The sequence below is a fragment of the Coregonus lavaretus genome (genome assembly GCF_964263955.1).
Source record: "Coregonus lavaretus genome assembly, chromosome: 7".
Classification (NCBI taxonomy): Eukaryota; Metazoa; Chordata; class Actinopteri; order Salmoniformes; family Salmonidae; genus Coregonus; species Coregonus lavaretus.
The window spans coordinates 43,559,484-43,583,463 of record NC_139994.1 but is presented as its reverse complement, the minus strand read 5'-3'; the positions used below and the strand labels follow the sequence as shown (position 1 = coordinate 43,583,463).

The 23,980-nt window shown below is 45.8% G+C and overlaps 1 protein-coding gene across 1 annotated transcript in view; it reads right to left on the bottom strand.

The window, feature by feature from the left end:
* Positions 1-387: 387 nt before the first annotated feature.
* arhgap36 (Rho GTPase activating protein 36) overlaps positions 388-23,980 on the bottom strand; it is a 109,844-nt gene continuing 86,251 nt past the window's right edge. Inside the window, exons 4-13 of the mRNA XM_084164890.1 lie at positions 10,755-10,840; positions 10,359-10,547; positions 7,691-7,901; positions 7,400-7,455; positions 6,687-6,837; positions 6,393-6,541; positions 5,883-6,062; positions 5,356-5,444; positions 4,802-5,016; positions 388-920 (exon numbers count right to left, since the gene is read on the bottom strand). Coding sequence (XP_084021016.1) covers positions 625-920; positions 4,802-5,016; positions 5,356-5,444; positions 5,883-6,062; positions 6,393-6,541; positions 6,687-6,837; positions 7,400-7,455; positions 7,691-7,901; positions 10,359-10,547; positions 10,755-10,840 — 1,622 coding nt within the window. The 3' untranslated portion in view covers positions 388-624. The remainder of the gene's footprint in view (positions 921-4,801; positions 5,017-5,355; positions 5,445-5,882; positions 6,063-6,392; positions 6,542-6,686; positions 6,838-7,399; positions 7,456-7,690; positions 7,902-10,358; positions 10,548-10,754; positions 10,841-23,980) is intronic.

The following is a 23,980-nucleotide window of genomic DNA, read 5'->3' as shown; positions in this document are numbered from 1 at the left end:
GTTGAAGCTCGCATCTACTACAAAACCATGGTGCTTGCCTACGGAGTTGTGAGGGGAACGGCACCTCCTTATCTTCAGGCTCTGAATCAGACCCTACACCCAAACGAGGGCACTACGTTCAACCACCTCTGGCCTGCTAGCCCCCCTATCTCTACGGAAGCACAGTTCCCGCTCAGCCCAGTCAAAGCTATTCGCTGCTCTGGCACCCCAATTGTGGAACAAGCTCCCCCACGACAGCGGAGTTACTCACCACCTTCCGGAGACACTTGAAACCCTACCTCTTTAAGGAATACCTGGAATCGTCTAACAGTAATCCTTCTACCACCCCCCCCTCCCCTCCTCCTCCTCCTCCTCCCCCCCCCCCCCCCCCTCCCCCAGTGGTGGTTGTCCCACTGGCTATCCTAATTGAATGCACCAATTTGTAAGTCACTCTGGATAAGAGCGTCTGCTAAATGACTTAAATGTAATGTAAAATGTCCCTCAACATGGTCCAACCACCTCCCAGCCACCCAGAAATGACAATAGGGCAGACCAGGCAAAGGCATGGTGGACCACTCCAACCATTTATAGTCCCAATCCGCCCTGCACCCACCCCTCCATACCACCCACCAGTGTTCGAACCTATCATACCATAGTCTCAGACCCTGAGCCCTTGCCTGTGAAGAAGTCCCAAAAATGACTCGTATGACTAGGAGAGGGTTTCTCTTTCTCCTCCTGGGGTGTCTGCCTCACCCAGATACTGTTTTCCCCCTGTCCTCCCAGGCTGGAGCATGAGGCAGCCCCCAGGGTGAAGCTCAGACCTTCGCTGTGCTCTGGGTGGACTCTGGAGCTACTGGAGGGCTGGGCCAGACTCAGTAGGTTGTGGTGGGAGTGGAACTGTCTCATCTGACCAATGGATTTAGACGGGATCTCGCTGGAACCTGGTGAGGGAGAGGTGTTATTACAATGCTACTTTGTTGTTACAATGTTATCAAGCTCTTAACAGAATAATAAGATCAGTATTTAGGCCAGGCACCCAACCCTAAAATATATATTTTTAAAAATCTTAATCATATCACAATCAACTTTTAACAGTTGAATGTACACAAATATAATACTTTTTTGTATTAACATTTTCCAGAAATATTTTATTAAAATATGCAAATTAGGCGATGGTCAGTAAATATGCCCATATTTGCGCATCATGCAGATCTATTTTTCTGGGCACTGGATGAAGTCAGCCTAAATATTTTGGTTTAATTTTGTTAAGACACTCCAGGACCAGACTTGTCCAGAGTGACTTGTGGATAAATACTTTTAAAATCTAAAAACTTACGTAAAATGTATTTTTGGCACATTTTCCCCCTAAGAAAATGTTATCTAGAATAAAACATTTACAACATATCAACAATTCCCCCTGGGGAAGTCTGGAGAATATATCTAAGCATAACCACACAAAATGTGGTGAATGCAGATGCCTCTGAAGAGGAAAAAATGTGGGAAGTCTAACTGCCATTTCCCAAAAGTCAAAGACAAGTACACTGAAATTAGACTACCAAATGACAAACCCCTATTTAGACCCAATCACCATCTCTTCTAAGTTACTAAATTTAGTCCAGTTTGTAATGTTCTCTATGAAATGGGCTTTTACATTATTGATGTGTCCATTTTAAAGTGGTTAAAATTCATAAAAATGGTGATGACAGTAGTATGATAAACTAACGAAAATATACATTTGCATCCATTTTTTTAATATATATTTTGAAAATACAAAATGGACCAAAATACCAACAAATCTCAAAATCGATAGGTAGATGCAAAAATTTTATTTCAGCCTGTGGTGCCTTAACCCTAACCCTAGTGTGGCAGACCTGAGGGTTTGATCAAGACATTTACACAGATCAGACACAAGTGTGATACCTCAGTTTCAAGGTGTTTATTTAAAACAATAAAGAAAAAGAAAATAAACCAGTCTCCTCCTGGAGACCTCTTCCGGGTTACCGCCTTCTGGGCTCCGGGGAATGCTGTCTCCTCTGGGGTAGATAACCGAGCCCCTCGGTTCTATCAGACCGTGAGGACGTCTGTCTGGAAGCAACCTCTCATTACCTCCAACCCTCCCATGTGCTGCCCTCCTTGCAGCTTTATGGGCCCCATATGGCTGGTGAGTAATCAGCCCCTTGATTACTCACCAGCCTCAATCAGCCCCAATTAGTCCTGGCCGTCGAGACCTGGCACGTCCAGCAGAGGGAGCCACCTCCGCGTGATGTAGGCCTCGACGAGTCTGTCACCAGGCCTCGACGAGTCTCCCCCTTGTGGCTTGTCCGCGGAACGCCACACTGGCTTCATGTCCACACCCCGGCTCAACCCTAGATTCATGTCTACACTGCGGCTCAACCCTAATCCTAACCATAGCACGTCCACACCTCGGCTCACCCCTAACCCTAACTTTAACCCTAGCTGGATGTTGCATAACAATAGAGCTAATAAAGGTGTAGTGACCCCATAAATATCGATAACTCACGTCCCGCTAAGTACACTGAACAAAAATATAAATGCAACATGCAACAATTTCAAAGACTTTACTGAGTTAAAGTTCATATAAGCAAATCAGTCAATTGAAAGAAATTAATTAGATGTTAATCTATGGATTTCACGACTGGGAATACAGACATGCATCTGTTGGTCACAGATACCAAAAAATAAAAAAGTAGGGGCGTGGATCAGAAAACCAGTCAGTATCTGGTGTGACCACCATTTGCCTCAAGCAGCGTGAGACTTGATCAGGCTATTGATTGTGGCCTGTGGAATGTTGTCCCACTCCTCTTCAATGGCTGCGCAAAGTTGCTAGATATTGGCCGGAACTGGAACACGCTGTCATACATGTAGATCCAGAGCATCCCAAACATGCTCAATGGGTGACATGTCTGGTGAGTATGCAGGCCATGGAAGAACTGGGACATTTTCAGCTTCCAGGAATTGTGTACAGATTGTTGCGACATGGGGCTGTGCATTATCATGCTGAAACATGAGGTGATGGCGTCGGATGCATGGCACGACAATAGGCCTCAGGATCTCGTCATGTACAGTGCATTCGGAAATTATTCAGACATTACGTTACAGCCTTATTCTAAAATTGATAAAATATTTTTTTCCCTCATCAATATACAAACAATACCCCATAATGACAAAGCAAAAACAGGTATTTTTGAAATTTTTGCAAATGTATTCCAAATAAAAAACAAAAATACCTTATTTACATAAGTATTCAGGCCCTTTGCTATGAGACTCGAAATTGAGCTCAGGTGCATCCTGTTTCCATTGATCATCCTTGAGATGTTTCTACAACTTGATTGGAGTCCACCTGTGGTAAATTCAATTAATTGGACATGATTTGGAAAGGCACACACCTGTCTATATAAGGTCCCACAGTTGACAGTGCATGTCAGAGCAAAAACCAAGCTATGAGGTCGAAGGAATTGTCCGTAGAGCTCCGAGACAGGATTGTGTCAAGGCACAGATCTGGGGAAGGGTACCAAAACATTTCTGCAGCATTGAAGGTCCCCAAGAACACAGTGGCCTCCATCATTCTTAAATGGAAGAAGCTTGGAACCACCAAGACTCTTCCGAGAGCTGGTCGCCCGGCCAAACTGAGCAATTGGGGGAGAAAGGCCTTGGTCAGGGAGGTGACCAAGAACCCGATGGTCACTCTGACAAAGCTCCAGAGTTCCACTGTGGAGACAGTAGACCCTTCCAGAAGGACAACCATCTCTGCAGCACTCCACCAATCAGGCCTTTATGGTAGAGTGGCCAGACAGAAGCCACTCCTCAGTAAAAGGCAAATGACAGCCCACTTGGAGTTTGACAAAAGGCACCTAAAGGACTCTCAGATCATGAGAAAGAAGATTATCTGGTCTGATGAAATCAAGATTGAACTCTTTCACCTGAATGCCAAGCGTCACGTCTGGAGGAAACATGGCACCATCCCTATGTTGAAGCATGGTGGTGGCAGCATCATGCTGTGGGGATGTTTTTCAGCGGCAGGAACTGGGAGACTAGTCAGGATCGAGGGAAAGATGAACGGAACAAAGTACAAAGAGATCCTTGATGAAAACCTGCTACAGAGCGCTCAGGACCTCAGACTGGGGCGAAGGTTCACCTTCCAACAAGACAACGACCTTAAGCACACAGCCAAGACAACGCAGGAGTGGCTTTGGGACATGTCTCTGAATGTCCTTGAGTGGCCCAGCCAGAGCCCAGACTTGAACCCGATCTAACATCTCTTGAGAGACTTGAAAATAGCTGTGCGGCGACGCTCCCCATCCAACCTGACAGAGCTTGAAAGGATATGCAGAGAACAATGGGAGAAACTCCCCAAATACAGGTGTGCCAAGCTTGTAGCGTCATACCCAAGAAGAATCAAGGCTGTAATCGCTGCCAAAGGTGCTTCAACAAAGTACAGAGTAAAGGGTCTGAATACTTATGTAAATGTTATATTTCCGTTTTTGCTTTGTCATTATGGGGTATTCTGTGTAGATTGATGAGAATTGATTATTTTTTAAATACGTTTTAGATTAAGGCTGTAACGTAACAAAATGTGGAAAAAGTCAAGGTGTCTGAATACTTTCCGAATACACTGTATGTGTGACTTAACATTCCTGTTGTGGTTGAGTCTACCTGCTATGGGTGTAATAAAAGAGGTGGGACCCCGTAAGAATGAGTACCTTCCGTTTCCTGTTGTGGTGGTGTCAGAAGACGTCCAGGACACTGTTTAAACCTAAACCCAAACCTGATCCTCAACCTAGACCTAAACTCGATGACTTACGTTTTTTGTTGTTATGGTGGCGTTGGAGGACGTCGAGGTTGAGGAACACCTCTGTGGTCAGCCTGCCGTCCCCGGGCTCGTCGGGGTTGAAGAGGAGCAAGGGGGGCTCCAGGGGTGACAGGCTACCACTAGACGCCCCTACAGAGTCCAGAGATGCCCCCGTGTCCCGCCGACCCCCCGCTGTGTCTGCCGTCTCCACCGTCAGGTGACTGCCACTGTGGGAGCGGGGAGAGGGGGTAAGAGGAGAGGAGGGGAAAGAAAGGAGAGGAACGGAGAGAGAAATGGGGGAGGAGAGCAAGTAGAGGGAGTAGAGATTAGAGTATTTTATTATCCACGTTGCAAAAAGTCTTGCAGCGCCACAAATAGAGCTATTGAAACATGCTCAATAAACACACAACACTAAGACTCAGAGACAACTGAAGTGCTGATCCAGAATCAGTTTAGCCTTTTAGATCATAGTAAATAAGAATATATGGACAGGCTGGACCTAATCCGAGATCAGCATTCCTACGCCGAGACTCTTTGTAAATATGGGCCCTGAAGTGTACACCTACCTGATTTTCCTGCGAAGGAGATAGTCGATGATTTCAGGATCTGTCTGGATGAGACTCATCAGCACCTCCTGCTGGAGCTCTGCTGTCACCTAGGGAGATGAGGACAGGAGGGTGACCCACACACACGTGCTTGCGCACGCTAACACACACAGTGGTGTAAAGTACTTTAAAGTGCTACTTAAATAGATTTTGGGGGTATCTGTACTTTACTATTTATATTTAGGACAACTTTTACTCCACTACATTACTAAAGAAATAAGGTACTTTTTACTCCATACATTTTCCCTGACACCCAAAAGTACTCGTTACATTTCGACTGCTTAGCAGGACAGGGAAATGGTCAATTTCACACACTTATCAAGAGAACATCCCAGGTCATCCCTACTGCCTCTGATCTGGCGGACTCACTAAACACAAATGCTTCGTTTGTAAATTATGTCTGAGTGTCGGAGTATGCCCCTGGCTATCCGTACATTAAAAAAACCTGAAACCCACCCACACACAACCACACACTCCAACTACCGTACCGTGAACAGTCGTCTGTAGTTCTGTATAAGGTGCAGGGTGACGTTGATGATGGCAGCGCTGTCCACAATGCCCATGGCGTGGGGACTCATCTCCCTGTCCCCTCCGCCTCTCTCCCCCTGCAGCAGGTTGGGACCAAAGATCACTGCCAGGTTGGTTGCTGTCATCTTGTTGCCGGGGAACTGCAGGGAAAGAGTTAGGGAGAGAGAGGTTAGGGGAGAGACCGCATATTAGGTCTACCTACTGTGTAGGCTAGGCTAGTTAGTGTGAGCTACAGAAAGAGAGAGGCGTTAGTAGACAGTATATAATATAGAAAGGGTCTCGAGAGACAGAGAGAGAGAGAGAGAAGCTAGTGTGTTGAGGACGGACAGATGCTGACAGAGTAAGACAGACAGAAAGAGAAACGGACAAACTGACAGAAAAAATATGGACAGAATGATATACAGTCCCATGACTTGTATACTAAGTTGTGGAAGCGACAGACCCTCACCCCACCCTCATTTGGGACTAACCTCCTGATGCTGTGGTCCTATGGTGTCCTGTGCATGGCTCTCTACGGTGTGTAACAGGGTGAGGAGGCGGAGCAGGGTATCACAGTTACATGGGGGTAACAGGTAGAGCAGCTGCTGGAGGTACAGGAGCTGGTCTGTCCCTCGCAGAACTGAGAGAGAGAGAGAGAGGAGCAAGAAGAGACCTTGGTGAGCATAAATTCACTTTGTGAATTTACCAGTAGGAAATGATAACGGTTCGTACAGCTAGTGTGTTTCGTATAGGTTCATGTGTGTGTGTGTGTGCGCGCGTCGTACGATTGGCGTGTAGGAAGGCAGCGTAGAGCTCTCTTGGCAGTAGAGGGTCAGGCATGTCTCTGAGGAACTCCTTCAGTAATGCTGCTACATCATGGACACTGTGCTCTTCATCCAGACACACATCTGTTCCTATGTCAAAGTCCTCACGCAGCTGGGTGGGGCAAACACACATCAGCACCATATCAGAACACACACACACACACACACACACACTAGAACGAGCAGAGAGACATACACAGACACACACTTAAAAGGCAGTGGCAACAGATACACACACACAAGGATGCACAGTTCGAGGCAGCACCCATGTGAGAGTCAGCACGCACACACACATAAATCACAACCAGACACATACACAAATAAGTTCACATGCACCGGCCACACACAGTATAAGGTCAGTTTCCCATGTGACACATTTCTTTTTAAACAGGAAATGAAAGGGATCAACGGCCCTGGGTACAAAGTATACAGCAGAAGAGAAGTACATCTGCCACAACATCAACACACTGGCTAGTACTACCTAGTAGGCATAAATAACTACTGTATAAAGTTAAGGTAAAGCACAATTCTGCTGTAGTTGGGCTAACATTTGTGTACTATGGAGAGCAAATGTACATCAATACACTGGCTAGTAAATAGGCCTAAACAAGTGGGAGAGCTAATTGGAACGTTGAAGACATTAACATTTATGTGTGGTGAGCAAAAATACTCACCTGCCGAACTCTCTTTTTGGAGCTCCCAATACGAAAGATCCCCACAGTTTGTAGACCTGTGGAGAAGGAAAGAAAGGTACTTCAGATTATTGCGATACACCAAGATCTCTCAATATTCTATCCCATATATTGTACACTTTAGAAGTGTCAGAGAGGTGGTTCAATAAACCACACTCACATGATGAGTAACCTTGCTTAAGACCTGAAGACTTATGTTAGCTCCCTGATCTAATGCCTAAGCTGTAGCTAAGTGGGCTAACATAGTCACATCAGCAGACAGCCGTGTCTCACCGTATCTCTCTATGTGGCAGCAGCACCTCTCCAACACACGGGGAACCTGTCTATAGATGGGGTTGAGGCTCAGCTTGGTCTGGGTCCGCCCCCCGGCACCTGCTGCAGTCTTCTTCAGCTCCAGCTCTGCTGGGTGGGACAGCTGCAGCGCCTCCAACAGGCGGGACTGACTCTCTACAAGATCTGAGATGGAGTCCACTGACAGGCCACCCTGTAGGGGGGAGAAGGGGAAGGCGGGAGGAGAGGGAGAGAGAGATTAAGCATTTCAAGTTCAAGTTTCAAAACCTTTAGGAGTTGATTAAAAGGGAGAGTGAAAAACAGAGGGATGAGAATAAAGAGTAGGAGAGGAACGATAGTAGGAATGAAGAGAGGGAGACAGATGAGTGAGGATCACCGGGAAGAGATGAGAGAGCGGGAAGGAGAGAGGAATATTAGGAAATGATGGATGAGAAGGAAGGAGAGGGAGTGAAGGAACAGAAGAACGAGGGTGTGAGAGGGTAAATAGATGGGTGATGGAGAGGGGGTAAAAGTAAAGAGAAACTATTATTTCAACAATATTTTTCCTGGCTTTCAAAAAAGATTTCCTTTAGTTGATCATAGAATAAAATTCTGCCAGTTGCCATGAAAACTTTTTTGCAAAACTATCCAGTTAGTGTAGGGATGAATATGACATTTTCCCTGGGTAAAATAATGAGGTAAAACATTTAAAGAATTCAAGTTTTAATTTTTGGGTGAAATGTTCTGGGTTTCTTCAGGATAGTGTTCTCATTACTAATTATATTATTTATTTGTCGGCCATTTATTTGCGTTCCCTTTGATTCCTGTTTTCCTGTGTCTCCATCTTTCCCAGTAGTGGAAGTCTAGTATGTGTGTGTATGCGTAACTGATTATTTTTTCATGTAACTGTAATCAGTAACAGATTACATTTTATCAAGTAATCCGCCCAACGTGTGTGTGTGTGTGTATAAACAAGTTGCTGCTACTGCCATTTCCATCTACTCCAGTCAACTTCCTTCTATCTCTTGGATATGGAACCTAGAAAAACACAACTACCGCCCTTTAACATTCAAGCTTTAAATAAAGATTTCTATGGAAACCTGAGTCATGCAAGCCCTTAGGGTGCATCTCAATCATAGCCACAGGAAGTAGGGGTGCTGCAGCAATTATGTATTATTATAATTTGTATTTCCCACCAAATGAGTGCACTAGGCCTTTATTACTGCAGTATGAGCGGAGAACAATACTCGTCAGTAGGGCGGAGAAAAGCATCCCAACCCCAAAATATTTTCCCGCAGCCATGATCTCAATAGTCTAAAGCAGATTCCTCTCCTCGTCTACGTTCCTTCCTCTGTTTTGATTTGAAACGTGTGTGTCAGGGTCTTTCACTTTCCAAAGTAAATGTGAATCAGAAATAGTAAAAAGCATTGCTACACCGAATAATTAGTCAACTCAACCTTCTTGTATCTCTTAGATGTAGGAAGTACAATCACACAAAAATCTCCCATCAACATCAATGCATAATTTACACAGAAGTTAAGTTATGCATGAGTAACCTGGTCCCGGATTCGTTTGTGCTGTCTCTTATTGTCTTTGTCACATTTGGCAGCACATTCAGAATTCAGTGTAAATTAGGTTAGGTTTGGGCCCTAATTAAAGGGTGCATCTCAAACGTGCCTTCCTCGTCTCTATCCCTTCATTCTGTTCTGACGTGAAAACAAATACAGTATCAGGCCCCTTAACCCTGGCTAGTAATGACAGTGAGTTAGAGCCACCAGCAGAGAAGGTGTCTGAGCTCTTACCCAGACCAGCAGGACAGCAGGTTAGAGCGCAGCATGATACAGATATTAACACAGCAGGGGCTCAACTTAAATACACACACACACAGACTCTATGCCCGAATGCATGCACGCATGTGCACACAGTATTTGCTCTGCTAATATTTTGACTGTGTTGCTGTAACAAACAACGGTCTGACTCCATACCAGGAAAATGAATTGATTGTGAGAATGTTTGATGGAGAGACAGCCAGATAGAGGGCAGACAGATTTAACTGAATGTTCCTTGTGTGCATCTCCAATGGCACCCTATTCCCTATATAGTGCACTACACGGTGCCATTTGGAATGCAGACCTTGTTTCATTTTCCAATATCATTAACATTACATTTACAACATTGATTACCGGGGTCGGGGTGCTGAGAGAGTAATACTGATAGTCATCGTTGAACTTCTGTACCCCAGATTTTTGTTGAAGTTGGGTATATTGTTATATTGTTAAAGTAAAACAACTCAGATGTATTTTTGAACGGATATGTTTGGATCAGTTTCACCTAAGTTACAGTATTTCACAATAACCACATTCTTAGGACTACGGAATGTGCTGGCTAGTACGTTCAAGTGGCAAATGCCTACATTAGAAATGTTTGATTATCTTGGAGGAGATATGTCAGCGTGGTCATGTTTTGAAACCGTAGCTTGAAGTTGATAAGTCATGGTTGACAAATGTTTGTTGGATTTTTGACTGCTCTTTTGAAAGCCAAAGAGAGGTCTGCATATTTCAGACAAAAGTAAAGCCCAGACATACAGACGAGCATTTACATCTACTTGTCTCTGTGTGTGTGTCTCTGTATGTGTGTGTGCGCGCGTCTGCGCTCTCCAACTCCAACTCACCCGTCTCTGCACTCTAGCCTTCTTATCCAGGAACCTGGGTGAGAGTGGCTTGCTGTGCAGCGGCAGTGCTGATGATGATGAAGATGTAGCCGTGCTACAGAGGGGTTTATTCCCGTTGCTCTGCTGCTGTTTCTCAGCCCGGAACCACAGGACGCTGGCCTCTAGATCCAGGCAGTCTCTCCGACTCTCCTTCAGAGCAAATCAAATCAAACTTTATTTAAAGTGCATAATTTTATAATCACAACACACTTTACAGTAAATAGAACTAAAGTAAAGGTTGGTCGTCTGCCTTTTCTAGTGTGCGGTTTTTACACTTGTTTTTGCATACGTGTTTTTTTTCTGTATTTTTCACACTTTACAGTAAGACAATCTATTGAAGTAGATTAACAAATAAACCTTCAGAGCATCCTGACGCTGCTTGTATGCCCGGTCGTTGGCTATCACTTGGGAGAGAGGGATGCCAAATGCCTTGGCGGCCGTCTCTGTGGGATGAAGGAAGAGGTCAAAAGTGGTATGGATGGAGGAAAGGAAATAGGGATAGATAGGGAAGGAGAGAGAGGGAAGAACAGATATTTCGTTTCAGTAACATTTAAACTATCTACTAACCCTAACCTTAACCCTTATCCTAAAAAAATATATAAATATAAATTTCTCACCCATCTACACACAATACCCCATAATGACAAAGTGAAAACATGTTTTTAGAAATGTTTGCAAATGTACAGAAATATCTAATTTACATAAGCATTCACACCCCTGAGTCAATACTTTGTAGAAGCACCTTTGGCGACGATTACAGCTTTGAGTTGTCGGGTACGTCTGTATCAGCTTTGCACATCTGGATTTTTTCCCATTCTTCCTTGCAGATTTTCTCAAACTCTGTTAACTTAGATGGGGAGCGGCACTGAACATCAATCTTCAACTCTTTCCACAGATTTTCAATGGGATCCAAGTCTGGGCTTTGGCTGGGCCACTCTAGGACTATCACATTCTTGTTCTGAAGCTATTCCAGCGTTGCTTTGGCTGTATGCTTGGGGTCATTGTCCTGTTGGAACGCATATCTTCGCCCCAGTCTAAGGCCATTTGCACTCTGAAGCAGGTTCTCATCAAGGATTTGCCTGTATTTGGCTCCATTCATTGTTCCCTCTATCCTTACCAGTCTCCCAGTCCCTGCCGCTGAAAAGCATCCCCATAGCATGATGCTTCCACTACCATGCTTCATGGTAGGGATGGTGTTACACAGGTGATGAGCTGTGCCTGGTTTTCTCCATACATATCGCTTTGTATTCAAGCCAAAGAGTTACATTTTTGTCTCATCAGACCACAGAATCTTTTGACTTATGCTCTCAGAGTCTTTTACGTGCCGTTTTTGCAAACTCCAGGCGTGCTGTCATGTGCCTTTTTCTCAGGAGTGGCTTCCGTCTGGCCACTCTCTCATAAAGCCCAGATTGGTGATGTGCTGTCGAGACACTTGTCCTTTTGGCAGGTTCTCCCATTTCAGCTAAGGAACGCTGTAGTTCTGCCAGAGTGGTCATTGGGTTCTTGTTCACCTCCCTGACCAAGGCCCTTCATGCCCGGTTGCTCAGTTTGGTCAGACGGCCAGATCTAGGCAGAGTCTGGGTAGTTCTATATTTTTTCAATTTCCCAATGATGGAGACCACTGTGCTCTTGTAAACTTTCAACACTCTAGACATTGTTTTATACCCTTCCCCAGATATATGCCTCAACACAATTCTATCTCAGAGATATATGGCCAGTTCCTTGGACTTCATGGTATAGTTTCTGCTCTGACATGCACTGTCAACTGTGGGACCTTATATAGACAGGTGTGTTTCTTTCTAAATCATGTCCAAACAATTGAATTGGCCACAGGTGGACTCCAAGCAAGTTGTAATGACATCTCAAGGATGATCAAAGGAAATTGGATGCACCTGAGCTCAATTTGGGGTGACATAGCAAAGGAATGTGAATACTTATGTAAATGAGATATTTCTCGATTTCATTTTCAATACATTTGCAGCATTTTCTGAAAACATGTTTTCACTTTGTCATGATTGGCTATTGTGTGTAGATGGGTGAGAAAATAAATGCATTTAGTTCATTTTGAATTCAGACTGTAACACAACAAAATGTGGAATAAGTCAAGGGGTATGAATACTTTCTGAAGGCACTGTACATGTAGGCAGGTATTCGGAGAAAGTGACTGGTAGCAGGATAAATAATAATAATAATAATAATAATAATAATAAACAATATGGCAGCAGCATAAGTGGTGGGTGGGTGTGTATGTGAGTGTTTGTGTGTGGGTGTTAGTGTGAGAGTGTAGGCGTAATAGATGGATATACTGTTCATGTACTGTAAACAGGGTTTAAAAGTGACTGGTAGCAGGAATATATAAATACTTATGTTAATATACTAATGGCAATATATATTGCCTTCAGAAAGTATTCACACCCCTTGACCTTTTCCACATTTTGTTGTGTTACAAAGTGGGATTCAAATGGATTTTTGGTCAACGATCTACACAAAATAATGTCAAAGTGGAAGAAAGATTCTAACATTTATTAAACATTTATGGAAAATAACGAACTAATATGTACTGTATCTTGATTAAAGAAGTATTCACCCCCCTGGAGACAATACATGTTAGAATCACCTTTGGCAGTGATTACAGCTGTGAGTCTTTTTGGCCAAGTCTCTAAGAGCTTTGCACACCTGGATTGTACAATTCTTGCTCATTATTATTTTTTAAATTCTTCAAGCTCTGTCAAGTTGGTTGTTGCTCATTGCTAGAAAGCTATTTTCAAGTCTTGCCATAGATTTTCATGCCGATTTAACTCAAAACTACAACTAGGCCACTCAGGAACATTTAATGTCATCTTGGCAAGCAACTCCAGTGTAGATTTGGCCTTGTGATTTAGGTTATTGTCCTGCTGAAAGGTGAATTCGTCTCCCAGTGTGTGTTGGAAAGAAGTCTGAAGCAGGTTTTCTTCTAGGATTTTGCCTGTGCTTAGCTGTATTCCGTTGCTTTTTATCCTGAAAAACTCCCTAGTCCTTGCCAATGACAAGCATACCCATAACATGATGCAGCCACCACTATGCTTGAAAATATCAAGAGTGGTACTCAGTGATGTGTTTTGTTGGATTTGCCCCAAACCAAACATAATGTTTTGTATTCAGGACAAAAAGTTAATTTATTTGTCACATTTTTTGCAGTATTACTTAAGTTCCTTGTTGCAAACAGGATGCATGTTTTGGAATATGTTTTATTCTGTACAGGCTTCCTTCTTTTCACTCTGTCATTTAGGTTAGTATTGTGGAGTAACTAGAATCTTGTTGATCCATCCTCCGTTCTCATATCACAACCATTAAACTCTGTAACTGTGTTAAAATCACCATTGGCCTCATGGTGAAATCCCTGAGCAGTTTCCTTCTTCTCCGGCAACTGAGTTAGGAAGGATGCCTGTATCTTTGTGGTGACTGGGTGTATTGATACACCATCCAAAGCCTAATTAATAACTTCACCATGCTCAAAGGGTTATTCAGTGGGATATTTTTTACACATCTACCAATCGGGGCCCTTCTTTGTGAGGCATTGGATAAACCTCCCTGGTCTTTGTGGTTGAATCTGTGCTACTCGATTGAGGGACCTTACAGATAATTGTATGTGTGGGGTACAGAAATGGGTAGTCATTCAAAAATCATGTTAACCACTATTATTGAACACAGAATGAGTCCATGCAACTTATTATGTGATTTCTTAAACACATTTTTACTCCTGAACTTAGCTAGGCCTGCCATAACAAATGAGCTTTTCATGTTTGTTTAAAAACATTTTTTATTTCAACAAACAAAATTCCCCTTTGACATTATGGGGTATTGTGTGTAGATTGGTGACACAAATGAAAACAAAATGTAGAATAAATAAGGGGATATGAATACTTTGTGAAGGCACTGTACATGTAAACTGTCACGTCTCCTAAACCCAACGCACCCTAATCACCTCCAGCGCACCTGCACCTCATCATCTCATCACCACCCCTATATAGCCCTGAATTGTTCAGTGTTGTGTTGTGTGTGATTGTTAGTGTAATGTCGTGTACTCGCTCTTTGTTTATATCTTGCTCAGTGTTAAGTAAACCTTTACATTGTTGATTCCTGCCTCTTCGTATCCTCAGTACTCATCACAGAATCACGAAGATGGATGCAGCAGGTAATCCTCCTGGAGTTCCCCAGCGCCTCGACCAGCACCAGCAGCAGATTGCCCAGCTGAACGCCGCCATGCAGGAAGTGCTCCAAACGCTCCATAAACTGACCATCGCTCCGGTTCATTTTACATTTACATCATTTAGCAGACGCTCTTATCCAGAGCGACTTACAGTTAGTGAGTGCATACATTTTTTTTTCATACTGGCCCCCTGTGGGAATTGAACCCACAACCCTGGCGTTGCAAACACCATGCTCTACCAACTGAGCTACACGGTTCCACCTCAGGGAGCGGCGAGTGCACCCAGTCCACCTCCTCCCAGGCTATCACCAACGTCTGAGGGACCCCTACCCTGCCGGAGCGCTATGACGGGAAAACAATAAAATGTAGAGGCTTCCTGCTACAGGTCTCACTGTATCTGGCACGTCAGCGTGGGGCATCTCCATCGGACCAAGCCAGGATAGCGCTGGTGATTTCGCTACTGAAGGGAAAGGCACTGAATTGGGCCACGGCAGTCTGGGATGGAGGTGAGGCCGCGGCGCTTCCCTACTCCACCTTCCTCGCTCGGTTCAGGGCGGTGTTCGATCATCCCACAGAGGGAAAGGATGGCGGTGAGCGTCTCCTCTGACTACAACAGGGAGAGGGGGCCGCGTTCGAGTATGCCCTGAGCTTTCACACGGTGGCGGTGTCTTCCGGCTGGAATGAGCGTGCTCTGCGCACAGCCTTCAGGAGAGGCTTACGGGAGGCCATCACGACGGAACTCGCATGTTGGGACAACGAGATGGACCTTGATACCCTCATCGCCACGTCCATTCGTCTTGACGGCATGTTGAGAGACCGACGGCGTTCCCAACACCTCCTGGAGCCTCGACGCTCACCCCATCTGAGCTATGGAAGCCGCCCTGCCTCCAAGTCCTCACCCATGGAGGTGGGCAGCAGCCCCTACACCACCACGGACCACATATCTCCTGGCAGCTCCCTATCTAGGTGGAATAACTCCCGTCGCCGCTCCGTGAGTGTTCCGTCATCACCTGTCACCAAACCATTGTTTTTAGTTCCCCTAACGGTGAATGATTCTTCCTTCTCTTCACTTTCCACGGCAATGATAGATTCCGGATCAGCGGGGAACCTTACAGATAGGGAGCTGGTCTATGAATGGGGGTTGCCCATCGTGGCACTGCCTTCTCCGCTACACGTCACCTCGCTGGACAATAAACCACTTCGATCAGGCACCATTACGCAAGTCACTCTCCCCATCACCATCACCATTCCCACACTACCGGAGCACCACGAGGAGCTGTCCTTCCACATCGTCACGTCACCCTTTCACCGGATCGTCTTGGGATTGCCCTGGCTCAGACTACACAACCCCACCATCAATTGGATCACTAAGAGGATCGCAGCCTGGTGCCCCTCATACAGGTGTCTGCCGGTGGTTTGTTGTTCTCAGTGGAGAGTCCGTAGTCTGCCCTCCAGCCCAACATTCCACGTGAGTATGCAGATCTCTCCGATGTCTTCTCTGCCTCCAAGGCTAAGTGTCTCCCTCCTCACAGGCACTGGGACTGCGCCATTGACCTGCTGGAGGGACAACACCCCCAGAAGAGTCACATTTACTCCCTCTCCATAGCGGAGACTGAGGCCAGTGGTCCTCTGTAGCTCAGCTGGTAGAGCACGGCGCTTGTAACGCCAAGGTAGTTGGTTCGATCCCCGGGACCACCCATACACAAAAAAAATGTGTGCACGCATGACTGTAAGTCGCTTTGGATAAAAGCGTCTGCTAAATGGCATATTATTATTATTATTATTATATATGTGGCGGAGACCCTGAAACAGGGGTTCATCAGATGCTCTACCTCTCCTGCCTCTGCCAGCTTCTTCTTCGTGGCCAAAAAAGATAGAGGACTGAGGCCGTGCATTGACTACCGGGGGCTGAGCACAGTCACCACCAGGTACTGGTACCCCCTCCCTCTGGTTCCATCGGCCATCGAGCAGCTGCTAGGGGCCTGGTACTTTACTAAGTTGGACCTGAGGAGTGCCTACAACCTGATCTGAATCCGGGAAGGAGACGAGTGGAAGAAGGTATTCAGCACTACCTCAGCCCACTATGAATATTGCGTCATGCCCTACGGCCTACACACCTTCTGTGTTCCAGTCCTTCGTCAATGACGTATTCCGAGACATGAGTAGACAGGTGGTGGTGTACATCGACGATATCCTGATCTACTTGGCTATGTTTGAGGAGCACGTCATGGACGTCAGAGCAGTCCTACACAGCCTGTTGGTGAAGGGGGAGAAATGCAAATTCCACCAACAGGCCATCTCCTTCCTGGGATACAGGATCAGTCCTCAGGGGGTGTTCATGGAAAGAAGACGGACGCCGTCAGGTCATGGCCAGTCCTCACCACCATCAAGGGCCTACAGAGCTTCCTGGGCTTCGCAAATTTTCATCAGGTCCTTCAGCTCCATAGCCGCCCCGCTCACCTCTCTCCTTAAGGGGGAGCCTCAGAAGCTGGCCTGGAATCCTGAGACTGACGCTGTCTTCAAGAGGCTGAAGGAGAGGTTCACCATAGCGCCCCTCCTAAAACACCTAGATCCAGCTCGTCCTTTCATCCTGGAGGTGGATGCATATGAGGAGGGCAAGGGTGGGGTCCTCTCCCAGCGGCAAGGAAAGTCAGAGAAAATGTATCCCTGTGCCTTTTTCTCGAAAAAGCTTACCCCCGCAGAGAGGAACTATGGAGTTGGAGACAGGGAGCTGTTGGCGGTGGTCCTCGCTCTGGAGGAATGGAGACACTGGCTGGAGGGCGCAGTCCATCGATTCCGGATTCTCACTGACCACCGGAATTTGGAGCACATACGGGCAGCGAAACGAATGAACACTCGTCAAGCCAGGTGGGCCCAATTTCTTACTCGCTTTCAGTTTATTCTGTCCTACCGCCCAAGATCTCAGAATGTGAAAGCCAACGCACTCTCCAGGATGCACCATACTGGAGAAAGGAAGGATCTGGGGGGTCCTATCCTGCCTCCGTCTCTCATCGTGGCACCTGTCATTTGGGATGTGGACGAAGACATCCGCCTGGCGGTTCAGGAGGACCCAGCACCTGCGTGTATGTACCCACCAGGGTCCGTGACCGCCTGCTGATCTGGGCGCACACCACCCTTATGGCAGGGCACTCCGGTATGACGCACACCCTACATTCTCTCTCACAAAAATACTGGTGGCCCACCTTGGCTACTGATGTCTCCCGCTATATCAACTCCTGTTCCGTATGTGCCCAAACGAAGACACTTCGGAATGCCCCGGCAGGCAAACTAGTTCCTCTCCCAGTGCCTCAGCGACCTTGGTCACACCTGTCCATAGACTTTGTCACTGACCTCCCACGTTCTGACTGCTTCACTACAGTCCTGGTGGTCGTAGATCGGTTCTCCCAATCATGCCGTTTTTTGTTCCAACAGGTCTTCCGGCATTATGGACTTCCAGAGGACATCGTCTCGGACCGTGGCCCCTAATTCACCTCCCGAGTGTGGAAGGCTTTCTTGGAGAAGATCGGGGCAATGGCCAGCCTCACTTCTGGGTATAGGCCTCAGTCAAATGGGCAGGTGGAGTGCATGAACCAGCAGCTGAGTGGGCGAGGTTTCTTCCCTGGGCAGAATATGCCCAGAACTCCCTCGTTCACTCCTCCATGGGGCTAACTCCCTTCTAGTGGGAGTACTCCTGAGTGGCGCAGTGGTCTAAGGCACTGCATCGCAGTGCTAACTGTGCCACTAGAGATCCTGGTTCGAATCCAGGCTCTGTCGCCGCCGGCCGCGACCGGGAGACTCATGGGCGGCGCACAATTGGCCCAGCGTCGTCCAGGGTAGGGGAGGGAATGGCCGGCAGGGATGTAGCTCAGTTGATAGAACATGGCGTTTGCAATGCCAGGGTTGTGGGTTCGATTCCGACGGGGGGCCAGTATAAAAAAAAAATATATGTATTCACTAACTGTAAGTCGCTCTGGATAAGAGCGTCTGCTAAATGACTAAAATGTAATGTAAATGTAGTGCGTCCTGGCCCCTTGGACACCCAGCCAGTCCGATGCGCCCGCTGTCGACGAATGGTTCCGCAGGGCTGGACAGGTCTGGGATGCCGCCCATGTCCATCTCCAGAGGGCCATTCGTCGGCAGAAGGACCAAGCCGACCGCCACCGCAGTGAGGCCCCCGTATTCCAGCCTGGTGATCATGTCTGGCTGTCCACTAAAAACCTCCCTCTCTGCCTGCCCTGCAAGAAACTGAGCCCCTGGTTTGTGAGGCCATTTAAGGTCCTCTGGCGGATAAATGAGGTATCGTACCGGCTGCTCCTTCCCCCTCTCTACCATGTCTCACCCACTTTTCATGTGTCTCTCCTCAGGAGTTGATTAATCACAAACCCATATTGAGAATCTTTTGTTTGATTAAGAGTGAATTTGTGTGTGGAGATATATTATGTACAACCTACCTAAAAGCAAAAGAAAGATTGCTATGTGCACAGGTAAGATCAGCAATATTGCCATTGCTATTGAAACAGATCGGTATTGTGGTGAAATGGAAGAGGAAATACTTTGTAAATATTGTGACCTCCAAGAGATAGAGAATGATATTCATTTTATCCTCTATTGCACATCTCTACCACAATATACGCTTGTCCTTATTCCAGAAAGCCCACCAGATATACCCTGGCATTATGTGACTGAGCGATGAAGACAAGGACATTTTATTTTTTGTCCATTGTGTATTTCCATTTGATGAACATTTTTTAGAAAGCCTGGAATAAAATTAAAAGGGTGACCTTTTGCAACATGCAACCATTTCTAAGATTTTAATAAGTTACAGTTCATGAAAGGAAATCAGTCAATTGAAATAAATAAATGAGGCCCTAATCTATGGATTTCACATTACTGGGCAGGAGTGCAGCTATGGGTGAGCCTAGGAGGGCATAAGCCCACCCACTTGGGATCCAGGTACACCCACTGGGGAGCCAGGCCCAGCCAATCCGAATGAGTTTTTCCCCACAAAGGGGCTTTATTACAAACAGAAATATTCCCCCACCCCTCATCAGACAATCCCGCAGGTGAGGAAGCCGAATGTGGTGGTAGAAAAATGAACATTCAAAATCTCTGGCAATAGCTCTGATGGACATTCCTGCAGTCAGCATGCCAATTGGACACCCCCTCAAAACCCTCAAAGACATCTGTGGCATTGTGTTGTGTGACAAAACTGCACATTTTAGAGTGGCCTTTTATTGTCCCCAGCACAAGGTGCACCTGTCTAATGATCATGCAGTTTAATCAGCTTCTTGATATGCCACACCTGTCAGGTGGATGGATTATCTTGGCAAAGGAGAAATTTTTACTAACAGGGATGTACACAAATTTGTGCACAACATTTAAGAGAAATAAGCTTTCTGTGCGTATGGAACATTTCTGGGATCTTTTATTTCAGCTCATGAAACATGGGACCAACACTTTACATGTTGCATTTATATTTTTGTTCAGTATAAATTATACAAATATTTAGCTCCAGGCATAGGCATATGTACACTGAGTATACCAAACATTAGGAACACCTTCCTAATATTGAGTTGCACACCCTTTTGGCCTCAGATCAGCCTCAATTCGTCGGGGCATTGACTCTACAAGGTGTCAAAAGCGTTCCACAGGGATGCTGGCCCATGTTGACTCCAATGCTTCCCACAGTTGTGTCAAGTTGGCTGGATGTCCTTTGGGTGGTGGACCATTCTTGATACACATGGCAAACTGTTGAGCGTAAAAACCCCAGCAGCATTGCAGTTCTTGACACAAACCAGTGCGCCTGCCACCTACTACCATACCCCGTTCAAAGGCACTTAAATATTTTGTCTTGCCCATTCAGCTTCTGGATGGCACACATACACAATCCATGTCTCAATAGTCTCAAGGCTTAAAAATCATTCTTTAACCTGTCTCTTCCCATTCATCTATACTGATTGAAGTGGATTTAACAAGTCACATCAATAAGGGATCATAGCTTTCACCTGGATTCACCTGATCAGTCTACATCATGGAAAAAGCAGGTGTTCTTAATGTTTTGTATACTCAGTGTATATAAATTGTGTGTGGGCCTACTGTTTTTCTCACACTTTAATCTTCTCTTTGTGAGAGACCGGGATTATTTATCTGTATTTTATTTGTATTTTTACTGCTCTAGGTTTATTATTATTGCTTGGATAACCCTATCTACTATTATGTATTGATTTATTTTTCATTCCTTAAGAGATGTGCACTATGAAGCAAAACACCGGAAGAATTATCACTGTGAATCATTGTAATGTCTGTTTATGTGTCAGTTATTCCAGTAAGGGATGGGTTGCCAACTGGCAATTTGACGTACTTTTTTTTGTTCATTAATTATTTCATATAAAACACACAAGCACACACACACATCCGCACACACTCCTGCTGTGAAGAGGTCATAAGACCTAAAGCTGGTCAGACATGGGAGACTGGCAGAGTGCCAAGAAGTAAAGCTCTAAGGATAGGGGGATTGAACCTGAAATACCGCTTGAACCTGAAATCCCCTCTCTCTCTCTCTCTCTCTCTCTCTCTCTCTCTCTCTCTCTCTCTCTCTCTCTCTCTCTCTCTCTCTCTCGCTCTCTCTCTCTCTCTCTCTCTCTCTCTCTCTCTCTCTCTCTCTCTCTCTCTCTCTCTCTCTCTCTCTCTCTCTCTCTCTCTCTCTCTCTCTCTCTCTCCTCCGTCTCTTGTTTTTACCCTCTCTGCATCTCCTCCCCTCTCTCTCTCCATCTCTCAAACCCTCCTCTCTCTATAATTCTCTCTACCCCTATTCTCTCCTTCTAGCTAGGTTTCCATCCAATTGGAGACAGGTTTTCATGCAAGTATTCTAACATCTGCATAAAGAAATTATGTACATTTTCCCACCAGTGGTGTTTCCGCCAAACGGACTTGTTGCAGATACAAATCAGTATGTGATGGCGTAGTGCACAATGTTCATTGTGTTTCCATCGCATTTTCAACTCTACCGATAATTTTGTCACAAAAACTGTTGCGTTAAATAGCAAATGTGCCCACTCTGGTCTTGGCACATGCGCTCTAGCCAACATTTCACATATACATTTACAATGTGTGTAGGCTCTGCGGGTAGGTTATTCTGCATGATGAGATTATTATGGATAAGAGCGATAATATTTTTATTTGTCAAATGGCAGTCAAACATTTATCATCATGTCACCAGAATAAGACCCTCGACATTTATTGGAAAGGCGCATCAAGCTCATCACTGTGCACTTTCATCACCCTGTGAAGTTCATCATAATTTATTTAATCTGTAGCCTAATAAACTGCATGGTTTCCCAAGTCGTATGACTCCAAGTTTACTTCGATAGGATGGTTATTATATCAATATATGTGGCATAAAGACATTTACACCGCCATTTCTCGCATACTAAATTTTACCGACACAAAAAGACCCCACCATGTCGGCATTTCAAAAATTTTACCTAAACTTCCTGTTTCCGTCACAGCTGTCAAGAATTTGTTTTATACAGTATGACATTACTCACATAAAAACTATGGATGAGAATGTGGTTTCTGTCTCCCTTTTTCATTCTCTCTCTCTCCCTCTCTCCCTCTCTCTCACCCCACCTCTCCCTGTCTCTCAAACTTTCCTTCTCTCGTTCTCCCTCCCTCCCTCCTCTCTCACCCCATCTCTCCCTGTCTCTCAAACCTTCCTTCTCTTTTTCTCCCCCACCCTCTATCTCTTCCCTTCACCCCCCACTCCTCTTCTTATCCTTTCCTTGAAGCTGGTTCAAGGTACATACAAGCCATGGACACGTGTATGTCGGTACATCAATTAACTAAATCCTCCCGCAGATGCCACTGTTTGGTTGAGGGCCAGTAGCTAGCTACAGTAGCTGACAGGCTAACTAGTTAATAAGCTTACTGGCTAATTAGCAAGCATGTAGCTAGCTGACTAGCGTGCTAATAAGCTATATAGTTTACCGGCGGGCTAAGGTTTAAGAGGCACACTACACTACTAGATCATGTGTGTTGTGGTTTTTCATTAAGCTCAAGAGGTTTAATAGGGTACACTAGGCCTACACTTTGTCATTGCAGAGCGAGAAGTCAACGTTGCATTATGTGAGTAGTCTGAGTAGATTGAGTGTAGTCTGGCCCAGGAGTGTGAAGGTGAACGGAAAGGCTGGAGCAACGAACAGCCCTTGCTGTCTCTGCCAGGCCGGTTCCCCTCTCCACTGGGGTTCTCTGCCTCTAACCCTGTTGCAGGGGCTGAGTCACTGGCTTGCTGGTGCTCTTTCATGCCGTCCCTGGGAGGGGTGCGTCACTTGAGTGGGTTGAGTTACTGACGTGATCTTCCTGTCTGGGTTGGCGCCCCCCCCTTGGTTTGTGCTGTGGTGGAGACCTCTGTGGGCTATACTCGGCCTTGTCTCAGGATTGTAAGTTGGTGGTTGGGGATATCCCTCTAGTGGTGCGGGGGCTGTGCTTTGGCGGAGTGGGTGGGGTTATATCCTTCCTGTTTGGCCCTGTCCGGGGGTTTCTTCGGATGGGGCCACAGTGTCTCCGGACCGCTCCTGTCTCAGCCTCCAGTATTTATGCTGCAGTAGTTTATGTGTCGGGGGGCTGGGGTTAGTTGGTTATACCTGGAGTACTTCTCCTGTCTTATCCAGTGTCCTGTGTGAATTTAAGTATGCTCTCTCTAATTCTCTCGTTCTCTCTTTCTCTCTGAGAACCTGAGCCCTAGGACCATACGTCAGGACTACCGGGCATGATGACACCTTGCTGTCCCCAGTCCGCCTGGCCTTGCTGCTATTCCAGTTTCAACTGTTCTGCCTGCGGCTACGAAACCCCTACCGGTCCCAGACCTGCTGTTTTCAACTCTTAATGATCGGCTATGAAAAGCCAACTGAGAGACCTGAGCCCTAGGACCATACGTCGGGACTACCGGCCGTGGTGACTCCTTGCTGTCCCCAGTCCGCCTGGCCTTGCTGCTATTCCAGTTTAAACTGTTCTGCCTGCGGTTATGGAACCCCTACCTGTCCCAGACCTGCTGTTTTCAAACTCTTAATGATCGGCTATGAAAAGCCAACTGAGATTTATTCCTGATTATTATTTGACCATGCTTGTCACTTATGAACATTTTTGAACATCTTGGCATGGTTCTGTTATAATCTCCACCCGGCACAGCCAGAAGAGGACTGGCCACCCCTCATAGCCTGGTTCCTCTCTAGGTTTCTTCCTAGGTTTTCGCCTTTCTAGGGAGTTTTTCCTAGCCACCGTGCTTCTACACCTGCATTACTAGCTGTTTGGGGTTTTAGGCTGGGTTTCTGTACAGCACTTCGAGATATTAGCTGATGTAAGAAGGGCTATATAAAATAAAATTGATTGATTGATA